This window comes from Mirounga angustirostris, unplaced genomic scaffold (genome assembly GCF_029215605.1).
Source record: "Mirounga angustirostris isolate CCGP_5_RB_7025 unplaced genomic scaffold, mMirAng1.0.hap1 SCAF_16, whole genome shotgun sequence".
Taxonomy (NCBI): domain Eukaryota; kingdom Metazoa; phylum Chordata; class Mammalia; order Carnivora; family Phocidae; genus Mirounga; species Mirounga angustirostris.
Window position 1 is genome coordinate 47,210,507 of NW_026991724.1, and position 17,516 is coordinate 47,228,022.

At 54.4% G+C, this 17,516-nt stretch overlaps 1 protein-coding gene across 7 annotated transcripts; it reads left to right on the forward strand.

The window, feature by feature from the left end:
* Positions 1-49: 49 nt before the first annotated feature.
* On the forward strand, positions 50-17,414 carry PLD3 (phospholipase D family member 3). Of its 7 annotated transcripts, XM_064581585.1 has the most exons (14): positions 119-203; positions 1,641-1,729; positions 9,029-9,061; positions 9,984-10,075; positions 10,182-10,256; positions 10,348-10,490; positions 10,922-11,105; positions 12,473-12,593; positions 12,671-12,798; positions 14,004-14,204; positions 15,436-15,575; positions 16,009-16,174; positions 16,719-16,818; positions 16,913-17,414. In XM_064581585.1, the coding sequence occupies exons 4-14, from the start codon at positions 10,049-10,051 to the stop codon at positions 17,098-17,100; spliced, it is 1,473 nt and encodes a 490-aa protein (XP_064437655.1). In that variant the 5' UTR covers positions 119-203; positions 1,641-1,729; positions 9,029-9,061; positions 9,984-10,048; the 3' UTR covers positions 17,101-17,414. The 7 variants fall into 7 exon arrangements, with proteins under 7 accessions (XP_045747499.1, XP_045747500.1, XP_045747497.1 ...); XM_045891544.3 differs by lacking the exon at positions 1,641-1,729 and having other exon boundaries at positions 62-203; positions 9,943-10,075; XM_045891541.3 differs by lacking the exon at positions 1,641-1,729 and having other exon boundaries at positions 62-203.
* Positions 17,415-17,516: the final 102 nt, after the last annotated feature.

A 17,516-nucleotide genomic window follows, 5' to 3' on the forward strand; every position in this document is an offset into this window, starting at 1 on the left:
CGTGACCTCCCTCTGTCTTCCAGGCGCTTCCCTCCGCCCAGCGCTAGCGAGGAGCGCGGCCAATGAGAAAGGCAAATGCCTAGCCCCCGTCGTCCCGCAGTCCTGCCGGAGTGCGCCTGCGTGCGGCGGGGGTGGCCGGGCGGGGCTCCAGCCTGGAAGGTGCGTGCCGGGCTGGGTCCGGGAGTGGGAGACGTGGAGTGCAGGTACTGTGCGATCTGGGGCGCGGCGCCGCTGCTGCCCTTTTCGTGTTGTCCTTCCCTCTGTAATGCATTTCTCCCTTTATGTCATCCAATGTCCCTTTATGTAGCCATCCCTCCCCTTATTTATGTCGCATCCCGGTTGAATGGTCACCACTCCACTTCTGTCGCCATCACCCTACCTATGTCGCTGTCAACCCCTTTAATTCGCTTGCGTTCTAAGCCCCCGTTGCCACCCTACATTGCAGCCTTTCCGCATTACGCCGCCATCGCCTTATGTCGCCTGCGCCCCTCTTTTGTTGCTATTTTTCCTTTATGAAGTCCTATGTCTCCGTTCCTGCCGTGTCACCTTTGCTCCTGACAGTCACCGTCCATGCCTTATATGCTCCTAGTTTTCCCCATAAGGAGCCACTCTGCCTTCCAGTTGTTTTTTTTCCGTCCATGTCTCCTTCATTTTCCCGTGTCACCTCTCACATACTCACCACCGTATGGGCTACTAGAGCCCGTTTCCTGGGGTATACCAGACTCCCAGCTCTACCATGAAACCTCTGGGTAACCTTGACCACCTGATTACACCTTTGCAATCTCAGCTTCCTCAGCTGTAAACCACACACAGGGACACCTATGTCAAGGATGATTGTGAGGATTCTGCGAGTTTATTCTTGTGATGTGTGCAGCTTGATGTGGCGATTTGGGCTAATAATGTTATTAACCATGTCACCCTCACGCTCATGCAGTCTGCAGTCACCTTCATCACCTCTTCATTGTCACTACCCCCCCTCTTCCCCTCAGCTGCCCTCTTCATTCCCATGGCGCAGGTACACTCCCTGTATCATGATACCCTCTGCCACGGCAACCACCCCACGCCACCCCACGTCACAGTCTCCCATGTTTTCATCTCTGCCACGTCACCCCACCTGAGGGGGTGGCCCATCGGCCATCACAAACCTTGCTCGGGTAAATACTTAATCCCTATCTCTACCTTGATGGATTGAGTGGTTCCCCCACCCCCAAAATGGGAGCATTGAGCTGATGCTATAGCGGGAGTCCAGGAGTAGTGGGGGGGGTGGGGGGGACTAGCTAGCTTAGATCCAGATTCCCTTGACTTCTAGAATCGGGGGTACAGAGAGATGAGGCAGGTCCCAGCACACCTCAGTCAAACCTCAGCAACCCTGAATGCTTGGGTAGAGAGGTAAGTATCTTATTCACTCAGCTTACCTTAGAGAGGCAGTGTGGGACAGTGGTTAGCAATGTGTGCCTGGGAGCTGGAACCCTGGTTCCAATCTTGGTTCTAGCACTTAGTACTTAAATAGTTGCATGGCCTTGAGAGGTGGCTTCACGTCCCTGTGCCTCAGTTGCTGCATCTGCAATATGGGAATAAAAACAGTCACTCATTCAACAAATATTTACTAAGCATGTTCTACATGCCCAACACTGTGCTAGGCTTGGGGGACACAGCAATGAACAAAACAGAGATCCCTGGCTTCATGGAGTTTACATTCTAGCAGGGGTAAGAGACAACAAGCGAACAGGTAAGTAGATTCAATGATGTGTCAGAAGAGGGGTGGGAATACATGGTAAAGGTTACAGTTTTAAATAAGGTGATCAGGGAAGGTTTTCTGAGATGGTGCATTTGAACAAAGACCTGAAGGAGGGGAGAGAGTGACGTGGCTCTATGGGGAAGGGCATTCTAGGCAGAGAGAACAGCAAATGCAAGGGCCCTGAGGTCGGGGCATGCATTGAATATTTCAGGAATAGCAAGTAAGCCAATGAGGGAGGAGGGGGTGGGGGTGGGGTCAGAGGAGGGAGGAGGCAGATCGTCTGAACTCATGGGCCATGGAGAAGACTTGGGCTTTACCATGAGTGAGGCGGGAGCCACGGGAGGATTTGGAGGAGAAGAGAGACTTAATCTGATATGATAGGAGACAGTAGCCGCAGCTCCAGAACTTCTGCCAAGGATGGATTGGCAAGAGCAGCCTGGTTGGAAGGAGAGCCAGAGTTGTCTTCTTAAAGCTGCACTCACATATCCTTTATATTTGGAGAAAGCTTCCGACGTCCCTCTCAAAGACTGGGAGGGAGAGGAGGAGGAGATGCTGGGAGAGTTTTTGAGAAGCCAATGCCACCTCTGGGTTCAGGTGCTATTGGGGGCAGGGCGGGGGGGAGGTGGGCGGTAGTGGGCAGCCACAGATCTACAGATGATAAATAACACGACAGGCAGCTGTCTACACCCGGGACCCCGAGGCAGCTCGGGATCAGATCCTGGCTCCACCATTTCCTAGCTGTGTCCTTTTGTGCCCATGACTTGACTGAGACAGCCCCGTGCTGCCCTCTGGGTCTTTAGTTTTCTTATCTGTTATATGGGGCTAAGAAAAGGACCAGTGTGAGAAATTAAATACATAAAGTGCTTCCAGCAGCTGTTGGCTAAGTAAACAAGGAGCTCTGCCCTCTTCCGGGGAGGGGGCAGGACAAGGAAAAGACATTCTGCCTTATTTTATGTTCATGAGTTGGTTCCACATCATAGTGTCCCGGAACAGAACTGAGCTCTGGGTTCGAATTCCATACCGACGAACTGACGCCGTACAACCTGAGCAGAGATTTCCCTGACCCCTCCTGCCTCATCTGAAAAACGGGGCTAACAATGCTTCGCCCCCAGATGTGCGGGGGCGTGGTGGTATTTTTGAGCTGAGACATCAACCATTTTCCATTGTGATGCTGCTCTGCCCCTCCCCTACTTTATTTTTCCCCAAAGCTCATACTCTATGTTTCACTCCTCTATTGTCACCCACAAGAGAATGTCATCTTTACTAGGATTTTTGGTTTTTTCTGTTTTGTGCTGTATTCCCAGTGTCTACACAGGCCTTACCAGCAAGTAGTCACTGAACAAATACTAGTCAAATGAACAGATGAATGAATTGAGCACCCGCCATGTACCATCCCTATACTGGGTGGTACTGGGCACATAGCAGTGACTGAGACAGCCCCACGCTGCCCTCATGGGTTTCACAGTCCCGTGGGACAGACAGCCTCATCACCAGGCAGGGCCAGCCCAGAGGGCTGGGATTGGGGAAGCATAGGCAGAAGGGTCAGGGCTGGGATGGAGAAGCCCAGGGACTGTTGGAACCCAAAGCAGGGATTCTGGGCCAGCCCAGGAGTCAGGAAGGGCTTCCTGGGGGAGGGGGCACAGGAGCTGATAGGAATGAGCGACATGAAGAGAAGAGAAAGGTGTGCTGGGCAAGGGCAGCATCTGTGGGAGTGTTTGGTGGTAAAAGTGTGGTTTCAGTTCAAGGAACCGAAAGATATTAAATATGGATGCGATCTAAAGGATGGTGAGACAGTAAGCCGAAGAGGTTATTAAGGGGAGATCATTCAGAGCTCTAGGAACCACACTGAGGATCTGAGACTTTGTCCTGAAGACACCAGGGGCTGGTGGGGGACATAGAGAGGTTTTTGAGCAGGAGAGGGTTGAGTTTGACTCAGATGGAGGGGGGACTAGAAGGGTTGGGTGGAGGTTGGGAGCCAAGGGAGGTGGCAGGAGTGGGGACCCAGGTGGGAGAAGGCAAGTTGAGGCTGTGGAAGGGAGAAAAAAAAGGGGTGTGTGGGAGAGACCCTTAGGAGGTCAAGTGGACAAGTTGTGGAGGGTCCAGGATGAGGCCTAGGGCTTCAGGGCAATCAGGGAGGGCTTTCTGGAAGAGGTGACACACAGACTGAGACCTGTGGGATGGATAAGACAGCTGTCCTTAAAAAAAAAAAAAAAAAAAAAAGATAGCTGTCCTTGAAGGAGGGACCAAGGAGAGGAACAGGTTTGGGAGAGATTTTAAGGACAGTTGGGGACATGGTAGATGTGAGACAGTTGGGAACCCCTGGGGAGAAGCATCTAGAAGGCCATGGGACTTCCAAAGTTGAAGTTCAGGGAAGAGATGAGAGCTGGAGAGAGCTTTGGGCCCTAGAGGACATGGTAAGAAGTTTGCCCTTTGCCCTGAGGGCAGTGGGGAGCCACAGAGGGGTTTTGAGTAGGGATGAAACAGCTTAGATTTTTGAGTTCCAACTCAGAAATATTCACCAATCATGATGTGGTTTTGTTGTTGTTGTTGTTTTGATCTATTTAATTGTTTTTCAGACCCAGCATCTTCTCTCCCTAGGAAGGGCACCTTCTAGGGGTCCTTTGAAATAAAGTTTCTACTGCTAAAAACCAAACCAACAAAGAAAGTTTACAAAACCAGTGCTCTGTTCTGTTTTCTGTAGACTTGAGCTCAGACAACTGATTGTTCAGTCCAAAAGGGTCTGCACAATCAAGTGAAAATCAGCTCCTTTTAAACACATTTCTGTTTTGAACCATATGAAAGGTCCCTAGGTTCATAAGTGTTTCCTGTGGTATAGTCTGGTACAGACTGTGGTAGTTCTGCAGCTCTCTCGGATGGCTTGAATCAACCTTAAATTGACCTTGAACTTTACTCTCAGGCCGAAAGGCCATAATATGCACTTACCCATCTGCTCTGGGCTTAGAGCACATGCCGGTTATCATTGTGTATAAAACAAATGTCACTAGGTCTAGAGAGACCTCTATGAAGGTCTTTTCTCCAAGATTCCCATTCTACTGCTCCATTTCTTCTGTTTTCAACAAACATTTATGGAGTGGTTATGATGTGCTGGGCACCCAGGAGTAGAGAAAGAAACCAAACACAAACTTAGCTTTTTAAGGGACACATAAGTAAGGGACACACAGATCTCACCAGCAAGATTGTTTTGGGGCTTTGCTAGTCTGCCTGTCTGCCATGATGGCTTCATTGACTCTTCCTAGCAAATATAAGGTTGATATGTTCATCCTCCCATTGGTCTGAGGATGAAAGTAAGGCTCAGAGAAGGGAGCCTCTCTAACACATGGCTGAGATCTGAACCCAAGGTGGTGGGACTCCCGAGATCTACCCCCTTAAACCATTCAGAGATCCCCCAGCCTCCGCCCTCCCCCCAGCTGAGTATGAGATGATCCCCATTCTGTAGATAGGCCAGCAGGGCTAAGAGAAAGCCCCATGCCTGAGGTCACTCAGTAAGAGTGACAGGTGGGATTTGAATCCTGGGTTCTGCAATCTAAAGCCCGGCTATGAAGGAAGGATCAAATCTCCCGCCCCCCACCCAAGGGTGGGGTGTTCAGGAAACTGTGACCCAGCACGTGTCTCAGAAACCCAGTGGGTTTTGCTTCCTCCTTTTCTGTGGGCTGTGGTATCACACCCCAAGGCAGGCAGGGCATAAGCCAAGGGGCCGGGGATATCCTCCAGGCTGGGAGGGGCACACTTGCTGGCAGAGATGCATCCCATGACCAAAGAAGCAGAGCATAAGGACCAGCCTGGGCATTGCCCTGGAGCTCCATGGGGGTTCTAGGCTACTGGGAACGCAGGAGCTGAGCTGAGGGAAATGCCAACACCTGTTATCCTGGCTCTGTCAGTCCAGCTGCCCATGCCCATCTTCAATTTCACCCTGCCCTGCGCCCCCCAGGGACCTGGGGACGGGGATGCTGGATACTTCTCCAACTGAGGCCATAGTCTTTTTCTGGAGACTGATGTGGAGGAAGGGCCACCCCAGCTAGGAGCCGGGGCCTCATAATTTCATTTCCAAAGAAGTCCTATGTGCATTAAAAAAAAAAAAAAAAAGTAAAGGCCTACAATGGAAAGCAAGCATCTTGCCTTGGGGGTGGCTGGGGAAGGGGGGAAAGGGAGCCTTTTTCTTTTTTCTTTTTTTTTTTTTTGGCTGTCAGAATCCTAGACACAATCACATTTATTGAGAACCTCTTGCGTGTCCATTCTATATACTTGATATTAATTCCTTTAGTTCAATTCTCAAATTTTATATGTTCAAAATACACACACAGTTTATTCATTCATTCATTCATTCATTTAATTTCCTTCAGCCTTCTCCCAAATTTGCTCCTCCTCAGACTTCCGCAGCTCAGCTATTGGGGCTTCTGTCCTTCCTCAGACCAAAACCCTTGCCTGTCTCGCGCGTGCACACACACACACACACATACACACGCAGCCAGAGGGAGTCTGCAAATACCTATATTAGTTCCCTTTGGCTGCTATAACAAATCACCATGAACAGGGTGGCTTAAGACAACCGAAAATTATTCTCCCCGTTCTGGAGGCCAGATGTCCAAAATCAAGGTGTTCGCAGGGCCATGCCCCTTCCTGAGGCTCTGGGGAATCCCCGCCTCCCTGGTCACGTGGTCTTCTCTGTATCTTCTCTTCTGTCTCTTAGAGACACTTGTCATTGGATTTTGTGCCCACCCAGATAATCCAGGATGATACCATCTCAAAACCCTTAATTTAATTACATCTACAAAGACCCTTTTTCCAATTAAGGTCACGTTCACAAGTTCCGGAGATTATGGCCATGTTGGACGTATCTTTTTGGAGGCCACCATTCAACTGACTGCAACACCCAAGGCAGGCAGATCATGTCTCTCCTCTGCTCAGAACATGCCCATGGCCCTGTCCTCCTCACCACAGTCCAGGCAGCCCTGCACAATCTGGTCCTGTCACCTCTCTGACTCATCTCTCTCTCTTCCCCACTGCCTACCCCACTACAGACACACTGGCCTCCTTACTCTTCCCTACCCAAATCAGGCACATTCCAGCCTCAGGGCCTTTGCGCTGGCTGTTCGGTCTGCTAGAAACACTCCCTAAGAAGTCCATGTAGCTCCCTCCCCCGTCCTTGAAGTTTTTTTCTCAGGTATCCCCTTCTCAGGGAGGCTCTCCCAGACCTCCTTAATTATTTTTTATTAAAGATTTTTTTAAATTTACTCATTTGAGAGAGAACACAAGCGGGGGTGCGGGGAGCAGAGGGAGAGGGAGAAGTAGACTCCCCGCTGAGCAGGGAGCCTGACATGGGGCTGGATCCCAGGACCCTGGGATCATGACCTGAGCCTAAGGCAGACTCTTAACCAACTGAGCCACCCAAGCGCCCCTAGACCTTATTTAAAATTGCAAACAATCCCAACCCCACCCCTTCCCCTGCCCTGCTTCTCTATGGCATTTATTACCCTCTAACATATAGTTTACTTACTATCTCCTTTTTTGTCTTCCCTGGTGTCTGTTTTATTCACAGCAGTATTTGCAGTGCCTAAAACAATACCTGGTACACAGATACTAAGTATGTGTAAAATTAACATGGTACTATTGTCACCATGCCCATCTTACAGACAGGAAAACTAAGGCACAGAATCGTTGTCATTTCTCAAGGTCAAACGGTCATATAAGGGCTGAGGCTCATATTCAAATCAGGCATCTGGCTCTGGAATCCAAGGTATTGACTGCCTTGCAAGCTAGTCCAGTCTAAACCACTTATCCAGCACTGGTTTTCTTTTTAAACACCTTAGGGGTATTTTGATAAAAAAAAAAATAACATAAGTTAAAATTAAACCTATTGTTATTAGACCTGTAATCGCCATACAAGTTGGAAGCCAAAAGGTCGCTAACAATTTGAATGAACTCCCTCTATCTTCTTCCTATTTGTGGTGTATTCGTGGGCATCCGTGCCCTACCTCTCCCTCAGTTTTGTTTTTGCTCATTTTATCTTCCCTAATTTTACATCACCTGCAGTTCCAACCCCAGGTTTTTGTTTGTTTTTAAGTAATCTCTAGTGGGGATCAGACCCACGACCCGGGAGACCAAGAGTCGCATGCTCTACCGACTGATCCAGCCAGGCGCCCCCCAACCCCATATTCTTAAAACATTTCTCACCAAGGTGTTCGCAGGTCAATGAAAGGCAAATGTTTCCTGCCCCATGCCTCCCCTCCCCCACCTGGCAACCCTGCGGTCAGCCACCTCTAAGACTGTTATCTTCTGCTTTTCCTGATGACCTCTGGAATATCAAATAACCTTGATCTGTTGCCATTTCTTGCTGGATCCATTTGGCCCATCCTCGTTTGTCCCTCTACAATAAGAGGAGGGAATCTAGCTCTGCTCTGCCCTTGCCAATCTGGGATCGGACCTTGCGGGGGAAGGGGTTTCCAAATTATCCTTTCAGATCTAGGCTGGATCTTCCGGTGAGGGGAGAACCCAGCTCCCTCTTGGAATTTTCTTTTTTTCTCCCTTCTTTTTTAAAAATCACAGTAATGCTGCGCATGCCCGTGGGACGCAGCAACACCTGTGTTGGCTTAATAATTATTCCTTAACCTGCAGAGATGGTTTTTTTCCTCTACTTTTCTGTAAGTCGCTTATATTGCACAATTTTTATAAAAAAATAGGCGTGCAAAAAAAGCAGTCCTCACCCACCCCAAATCCCACTCTCGAGGCAACCACTTCTGACGCTGTTGCTTCTCTCCGTGATAAGCCTTTTCTGCAATTAACCGTTGACTTCCTGCGTGGATGCAGGGGAGAGCGTCCTGCCCCTTTTTCACCGGGAGAGGTGGGCGGAGAAGGGTTCTTCAATTCGTTTCTCCAGCGGTGGTCTTAAATCCTACTTGGGAGATACGAGATGGGAAATGGGAAATCTTGTTTATCCTTCCAGCCAGAGCCTGGACTTGAGAAACCAAATTTTTAAAAATCCCTATCAAAATATCAATTGGCTTTTTTAAAGAAATCAAATACTGTTATCCAAACAGACTCCAGCAGAAAACCCACCGTCTCCTTCCGCCACCCCGCTCTTCCCCCCCCCCCCCACCCCGTAGCTTGGGTTGTCTTCTGATTTTATTCGCTACACCTAGAAATCATATCATTCAACCTTGATCTCTCCGTTTTATTTTATAAGGCTTTTTTAAAAAAAATTTTTTTGAGTAGAGTTGACATTTATTTTATACGTTTTTTAACAATTAATTTTGTTTATTTATTTTTGACTAGGTAATACATGCCCATGGTACAAAAATTCTCAAGGTTTGTAGACAAGAAAGATGTGGGGTTCCTCTTTCTCTTTACCCGCGGCCTTCCTATCCCACACTGCAGCTCTGGGGGGTTGGGGGGGTGGCAAAGCCCATCCCCCAGCCATGTACTCTATCCACCCCCGCTAGGTTGGCGGGACCGTAACTGGGGGACCCCGGCCCCCCTTCTCCTTGCGGTGAGCCGGGGCGGCCTGCGCACTGCGCAGACTCCCCGCTGCAGTGGGCGGAGCCCAGCCTGGTCCCGCCCCCTCCTCGCTCCCGCCCCTGCTCAGCCTGTTGGGGCAGTAGCTGGGGCCCCGCGGAGGTAGCAGCTGCCGCCTGCGGAGTAAGGCCGAGTCCCCCCCGGGGTAAGGTGGAGGAGGATGGCTAGGGGGATGGGCTAGGGACTGGCGGTGAGGCCCCGATAGTCCCGCGCTCCCAGCTTGAGCTGTCTGGTGGGTACCTGAGGGTGATGGCAGAAGAGCCACCTGGAAAATGCTCCCTGGGTGGTCTCCGGCTTGCGAAAAGCCAGGCAAAGATTTGGGGCTCTGCTGACCCCATCCAGAGTTGTCTTTTGGGGAATGTCTAAATTAGAGCTCGGAGAAGGGAAGACGCTAATGGGGAGCAGCGTGAGCATTAATGAGGAGCAGTGTGGGCGCTCGGGGGGGGGGGGGTGCAGAGTGGGCGCTCAGGGCGGCAGGGTGGGCATTATAGACTGATGGGAAGAAAGCTAGACGTTAGACCTTAAGGGATTTCGAAATCCCTGCTGACCAGCGGTCAGCTTCCTCCTTTTGGGGTGACTGGCCCCATGCCAGTGGCCCCCGTGATTGGGGACAAGGAGACCCAATGGATCCCGTGAGCCCAAGACTAATCTGCTTTCCATGATGTTCCCCTAAGGCCCAGAGCACCCCCACAGTGCCAGCTTTTGTTCCCCACAGTTTGGAGACCCTGACACACCCACTTCCCCACCTGAGCTCGGCATATCCCCTGGCTGTCTGGCAAGATGAAGCCTAAACTGATGTACCAGGAGGTAGGTGGATCTGGGGCCCAGTGGGATGGGGCTGGGTACAGTGGACGCCCAGTAGACACCCCCGCCAAGCTGCCCTTTCACCCCCTCTACCATCCCCATCCCCCAGCTGAAGGTGCCTGCGGAGGAGCCTGCCAGTGAGCTGCCCATGAATGAGATCGAGGCTTGGAAGGCTGCAGAGAAGGTAGGAGTCCACAACCACCCTCAGCCTGTCTCCATCATGGGCTGGGCTGCCCGCCATGGGCTGGCTCATCGCCGCCTCCTCCCCTCCACAGAAAGCCCGTTGGGTCCTGCTGGTCCTCATCCTGGCGGTTGTGGGCTTCGGTGCCCTGATGACTCAGCTGTTTCTATGGGAATATGGCGACTTGCATCTCTTTGGGCCCAACCAGCGCCCAGCCCCCTGCTATGACCCCTGCGAGTAAGTTAAGGAGGAGGAGGGGGTCCTCAGAGGGTGGGGAGAGGAGCCCTGAGCCACACCCACTGCCACCACCCAAGTGCATCACCACAGGGTCTTCCCTCCATCCCCAACCCCTTCCCCCAACACTGTTCCCATGACAGCCACAGCATCATTCTCTGTCCAGATCTGTCAACAGATGGTCACACAGAGACACACAGCATCGTCCATGACATTTGTGGACACACAAATGCACACACACACAGAAATCTACATACACAGTCTTCCTTCTGCACGTCTAGACAGACAAACGAACAGACACACAGAGAATCGTGAATACGGGCACACACAGATACATCATCTTCCATCCTCTGTGGGTAGACAGGTGAGCACTCACATTCCAGCCGGTTGTCTCTGGCCCACTGTGGCTGATACCACCCCCCTCGCCCCCCCAGAGCAGTGCTGGTGGAGAGCATTCCTGAGGGTCTGGACTTCCCCAATGCCTCCACGGGCAACCCCTCCACCAGCCAGGCCTGGCTGGGCCTGCTCGCCGGTGCCCACAGCACTCTGGACATCGCCTCCTTCTACTGGACCCTCACCAACAATGACACCCACACTCAGGAACCCTCTGCCCAGCAGGTACCTGGCAACCTGGGCCCTGGCTGTCAGCAGGAGGGGTGGGGGCCTGGGGGGTGGGGGTAGGGTGGTGAGGGGGGATCCCCTGCAGCCCGGGAGATGGGTGGGCACATGTCACACAGCAGGTGGGACACAGGTGATTGAAAGCACTGTCTTCACATGGCCCTCTGGACTGGGGGCGTTTGTCACAGTCATCTGGAGGCCTCTGAATGTCAGGGTGTGGGTTTGCTTATGGGGGATTAGGCTGACAGATGTGCTCGCCCACAAGCTGCCCCCAAACCCTGTCACCCAAAGAAATGGAGGGAGCAGGGTGAGTAACAGCCCAGCCTCGAGCCAGCCTGCCGCTGCTCTGCTGTGTGACCTTGGGCAGGTCACCTCAGCCCTCAGTTTCCTGATCTGTGGAATGGGGCCAATACATAGCAGGCGCCCTTCTGAGAAGAAAACAGGCCCATCCATGCAGATGTCAGCTCAGCATCTGACATGGTCAGCTTTGTCGAAGTGTCCGCCTTATATCCTTGTCACGGTGTGCAGGCACGCTCTTAAAAAACGGAAAACTTCAAGATGCAGAAAAAGGAATAGCCTGGGTGGATAGCCCCTTCCTTGCAAAACACACTGAATTTGTCCCTTCTTTTTTCCTCCCCCTGCTGCCTTTTTGTCAGAAGTGGGCTTAACATTTAGTAAAATTGTGGGGCTCCTCGAGCATCGCCTGAAAAAAAAATAGTTACGGAAGTTAAAAATGATATGAGCACCCACTCCCTGCTGGCTCCCACTGGAGCGGCTCAAAGCACAAAGCACCGCCATAGGCGGCAGGTGATGTGGGTTCAAATCCCATGTCACCCCTGAGTTCTCCAGTGCCCGGTTTTCTCCTCTGCACCTCGGGGATTATACTCAGCCCTGCCTCATCCATGAGAGTGGTGAGAAATCGGTGAGTTCAGATGTGAAGGGGCTTAGGGGGCCCGGCTCACAGTAGGAAACAGGGAATCCTTGGCCGTTATTGGCCTCATCAAGCCTCGGCCATACCTTCCTGGACCCCCGGCCTGTGCCATGGCCCCCAGCATCCTGCAAGGTGCTCGGAGGCCCCTGCAGTGCCAGGCATTGATGCTTCCAAGGCAGGATCTTGGGAAGGTTCCTGGCAGGACAGGAGTGGCAGGGAGGCCCTGGTGGGGCCCAGAGCCCCAGTAATTAAAACAGATGAAAGGTTTTAATAGCCTATAAAGCCATCCCTTGGTGTGCAGGCGAATGGAAAACCTGTTTCCTCCTGATCGTAAATTGAGACCCAATAGGAAAAGAGCCTGTTTTTGCGGGGCGGGGCTGCCTGGGGTTGGAGAGCTGGCCTGCCCAGCCCCTCAGAGGCTGTCCCCTCTCTGCAGGGTGAGGAGGTCCTCCGGCAGCTGCAGACCCTGGCACCTCAAGGTGTGAAGGTCCGCATTACTGTGAGCAAGCCCAATGGGCCCCAGCCACAGGCTGACCTGCAGGCGCTGCTGCAGAGTGGTGAGCTAGGGGGGCGGCTGGGAGTGGGCTGGGCCCAGGGCTGCCTGCATCGGCTCCTGACGAGCTGTTTGTTACAGGTGCCCAGGTGCGCATGGTGGATATGCAGAAGCTGACCCATGGCGTCCTGCATACCAAGTTCTGGGTGGTGGACCAGACCCACTTCTATATCGGCAGTGCCAACATGGACTGGCGCTCCCTGACCCAGGTCTGCCTGCACCCTGCCCACCCGCCCTCCCCGGCGGCTCCCTATCCCCCGGGGCCCCCAGCCTCCAACTGCACCCCTCTTCAGTCCCAGAGTCTTGGTCTCTGCAGTGGCTTCATTCCTACCTCCAGCATGGGCTGGCTCATTGCTGCCTCCTTCCCCCCCCACCCACAGAAAGCCCGTTGGGTCCTGCTGGTCCTCATCCTGGTGGCTGTGGGCTTCGGTGCCCTGATGACTCAGCTGTTTCTATGGGAATACGGCGACTTGCATCTCTTTGGGGTGCATCCCCCAAATCCAGCCCTCACTGCCTCCCCCCTGCTCATGGAAGCCCGGGGTTTGCTCTGATCCCTGATGACAGCTGCCAGCCCCTCTGCAGGGCATTCAAGGCCCTGTCCACCAATTGGCCCTTCATTGTTCAGTTCTTTGAGTGCCTGCTCTAAGCCCAGGCCTGTCCTGGGTGCTGCTGGGAACGTGGTGGTAAGCGATGGATCCCTGGGAACCACCAGTCTGGTGCGGTGACAGGCTGGTCACCGGGCAGTGGCAGCCCAGAGGGTCAGGATGGGGGACCCAGGCCAGAGTATCAGGGAAGGTCTTCCAAAGGAGGTGACAATTCACATGACACCTGAAGGATTCGCCAGGTTTAGCACAAGACAGGAAAGAAGGGACAGCTTAGGCAGTGATCATTTATTGACTCAACAAATACTTCCCAAGCCCCTAATCTTACCAACTCTTGTGAGGAGATGCTGAAGTCACAGCCATGGCTGAGACATCCCCAGTACCTGTCTTCCCGGTGCAGTGTCACCAGAGAGAGAAATGAGGAAAAGCCAAGGGACCATGAAAGCCCAGAGGAATGCCTGAGACAGTCGGGGCAGTCAAGAGAGGCTTCCTGGAGGAGGAGGCTGTCAGCCGAGACCTAAGAATGAGTAGGAGCTTGTTCTGTGGAGGGTAGAAGCAATAGCTTCCGCAAAGGTTCAGGAAACCTGGCTCTTTGGAAAAACCAAATGATTTTTACCAAAACTTGGCCAGATTTTAGCCTCGAGTCAAGTTCACGCCCATCCCGGGACTTCAGTTCCGGTGGTGGTGGCAGGGGGTGGGGGGATGGGAGACTGAGGGGCCAGGGACAGGAAGCGGGGAGGGGGGCCGTGGGTGTCCGTGTCACCCATGGGCGCCAGGCCACCACCCCAAGGCTCAGCACCGCCCTCCCACAGGTCAAGGAGCTGGGAGTGGTCATGTACAACTGCAGCTGCCTAGCTCGGGACCTGACCAAGATCTTCGAGGCCTACTGGTACCTGGGCCAGGCGGGCAGCTCCATCCCGGCCACCTGGCCCCGGCCCTACGACACCCGCTACAATCAGGAGACACCCATGGAGATCTGCCTCAATGGAACTCCTGCTCTAGCTTACCTGGCGGTGAGTCTTAGGGAGGAGGGGCCGGGTCACTCACAGTCTCTGTCCAGCCCTGCCCGGTGTTGGGGTCGGGGGAGGGTCCGACCACTCACCCCCACTCACTCTGCTTGGTCTGGGGCTGGGGCTATGTCCCAACCTCCCCAGGTTTGGGTTTCTTCTCCACAGTGGCTATAAGGATCAGCAACCTTTACGGCTAATGGGGGAGTCCGGCTGGGGTTTATGCACGCTAAGCCCCTAGTGGAGCCCTGCGCTGCCTGCTGTAGCTGCATTCGGCTCTTTTCATTTTAAGTCAGTTAAAATTAAATATCGCTACAAGTTCAGTTCCTGAATTGCACTGACCCACATTGCAGGTGCTCGGTAGGCCCAGGGAGCAAACGGCTGCCATGTTGAACAGTGCAGCTATAGAACGTTTCCATCACCGTGGAAAGTTCTCTTGCCCCGTAGACAAGGCGCTGCTGTTTGTAGCTCTTGATATTGCCCCCGCTAGGGGTGGCCAATCTGGGTTCCCTTCTGTCCCCCCCCAAAGCGAGTCACCTGGCCAAGCCCGGAGTCATTGTGGAGGGCCCCAGAAAGGCATGGATGCAGGGATGCATGACTCATTGGGGTGCTTCGCTTCAGTGGTTTCGCACAGAAGCTTAAGGGTTTCCCATGGCCACTTCCCCTTCAGAGCTTGAGTTTGCTCCTCTGTCACGAGGATGGAGGGTAAAGGGCCTGGTGTCGAAGGAGTGCCATTCGGGTGGGCTGTGAGGAAGTCGGGGACACAGGTGATCACAGGAGAGGTGCTTAAACCTGAGCATGCATCAGAAGCACGGGGAGAGCTGGTTAAAACCCAGATCCCTGAGCCCTACCCCGGCACCTGGTTCAGTAGGCCCTGTGCAATGGAGCCCAAGAATTTGCAAATCTAACAAGCTCCAGGTGATGCTGCCATTGCTGGACCAGGACCCTTATGTCCAGAACCCCTGTGTTAGAGCGTACATTCTGGAACCAAACAGCTTGGATGCATAATCCTGGCTCCATTTGTCAGCTGTGTGACCTTAGGCAAGTCACTCACCCTCTCTGAGCCTCAGCTTCCTCGCCTATAAAACGGACATGGCAATTACCTTCCCCTTCCTGGAGGCTGTAGGATTCAGCACGACCCACAGGACCTGACTTGAGACAGACTCTCCGTACATGGGGTCTGTGGTGACGGCACCCTTGGCAGGGCACGTGTCTTGACTGTCCCCTCACCCCCCAGAGTGCACCCCCACCACTGTGTCCCAGTGGCCGCACCCCGGATCTGAAGGCCCTGCTCAACGTGGTGGATAATGCCCGGAGTTTCATCTACGTCGCGGTCATGAACTACCTGCCCACCATGGAGTTCTCCCACCCGCGCAGGTATGGCTGCCTCATGGACAGGGCTCGGGGCAGGGACCCACCATGAGTGGGAGAGGGAGTGACGAGGCCAGAAAGCAGGCAAGGGGACAAGGCAAAGGGACAGATGGCGGGAAGCCCCAGGGAGAGGTAGAGGAGACAGGGAGAGGGGGTCTAAACACTCGAGACAGAGGAAGTGGGGACAGAGAAAAGGATGGGAATCCTGGGGGTGGGACTGGGGCAGGGGACCGGAGGCCGGAGGCCTGGGGTGTGGGACGTGGGATTTCCCGAGTTAGGGAGCAGGGTATATGGGCTAGAGACAGGATGAGGGGTTTGGGGGCAGGAATGGAAGCCAGAGATAGGGCGGTCTTGGGGTTTAAGGGTGCCTCGAACCTCAGGGTCAGGCCATAGGTAAAGCCGCCCTCCGAATCGTGCACCCCCGTCCCCGAACCCCAAGGTTCTGGCCTGCCATTGACGACGGGCTGCGGCGGGCTGCCTATGAGCGGGGCGTCAAGGTGCGCCTGCTGATCAGCTGCTGGGGACACTCTGAGCCGTCCATGCGGGCCTTCCTGCTCTCCCTGGCTGCCCTGCGTGACAACCACACCCACTCCGATATCCAGGTGGTAAGCACCCACCCCAGACCCGCCGCTCAGCCCCAGTGCAGGGCGATGCCGAAGGCACAGTCCTCATGGAGCTCACCTGTCACTTGACAGGGCTGACTCCGAGGGACAGGGCCCTGCCATGATGGGGAGACCCTGAGTCGGGCCAGGATGGTGGGGCAAGGGCAGAGCGGGCAGGGCCCAGATGGAGGAGGCCTCATGGCCAGGATAGGGGGACCCAGAGGAAGCCTCTGCCCCAGCTTGCGAGGGGGTGGGGGGGTCAGTGGTCAAGGAGGACTTCCTGGAAAAGGAGACATCTGAGGCGAGACCTATGGGATGAGTAGGAGCCATACAAGAAGGAATGACAAGTGAGGCAACTGGGTCTCCCCTTTCAGCCGGTGTTACTGGTACCCCCTCCGCTGGGCCCCGTTCTGGCTCCTGTGGGTCCAGGGGAAGCAGCTGAGTCCCCAGTCCCGCAGACCCGGTTCCCCTCCCCAGCCCGGACCCTGGGGCTTCTCCACCCCCACCCTGCAGCTCACGCCCCTTCCCATTCTCCCCTCCCCCGCAGAAACTCTTTGTGGTCCCCGCGGATGAGAGCCAGGCCCGGATCCCATACGCCCGCGTCAACCACAATAAGTACATGGTGACCGAACGGGCCACTTACATTGGTGAGTGTCCCGAGCACCACCAGGGGGACAGGAGGAGAAGCCGAGCACAGCTCTGGGCTCTGACTCTCTGACCCCCCGACCCCCACCCCCTCAGGAACCTCCAACTGGTCTGGCAGCTACTTCACGGAGACAGCGGGCACCTCACTGCTGGTGACGCAGAATGGGCGGGGTGGCCTGAGGAGCCAGCTGGAGGCCGTTTTCCTGAGGGACTGGGACTCCCCTTACAGCCATGACCTTGACACCTCAGCCGACAGCGTGGGCAACGCCTGTCGCCTGCTGTGAGGCCCTGGTCCGGCAGCCGGGCCGAGGCCCGCGAGGCCCCCCGGGGACCCGGACATCCTGGGTCCCGGCCCCCGTCCCCGTGCCCCCCGCTTCTGTGTGCCCCATCGTGGCTCACTGGCTCGCCCCTGCTCTACCCACCTCTGTCTCCATCCCTGCCGGCCTGATGCTGTGGCCCCGGGACCCAGCCCAGTTGGGGGGAGGGATCAGCCCCCGAAGAAACGGGGGTGCATGCTGGGCCCGGCCCCCTGGCCCACCCCCCTTTCCAGGGCAAAGAGGGCTCCAGGTTATAATAAGAAGTAAATCACTTGTCTGTATGGCTTGTGTCTGTCTGTCTGATGTGCAGTGGGGCGTCGGGGTCGGGCACAGCTGACACGCTCCTCTCTCGGCGACACAGCGTTTGCAGAGCCCTCGGCGCG

Bases quoted from the DNA above. Each gene is read 5' to 3' on its own strand.
- PLD3 (XM_045891543.3), top strand. From the start codon at position 10,049: ATGAAGCCTAAACTGATGTACCAGGAG. The intron at 10,076-10,181 runs GTAGGTGGATCT...CCCATCCCCCAG, and splicing joins CTAAACTGATGTACCAGGAG to CTGAAGGTGCCTGCGGAGGA. The intron at 11,106-12,472 runs GTACCTGGCAAC...CCCTCTCTGCAG, and splicing joins AGGAACCCTCTGCCCAGCAG to GGTGAGGAGGTCCTCCGGCA.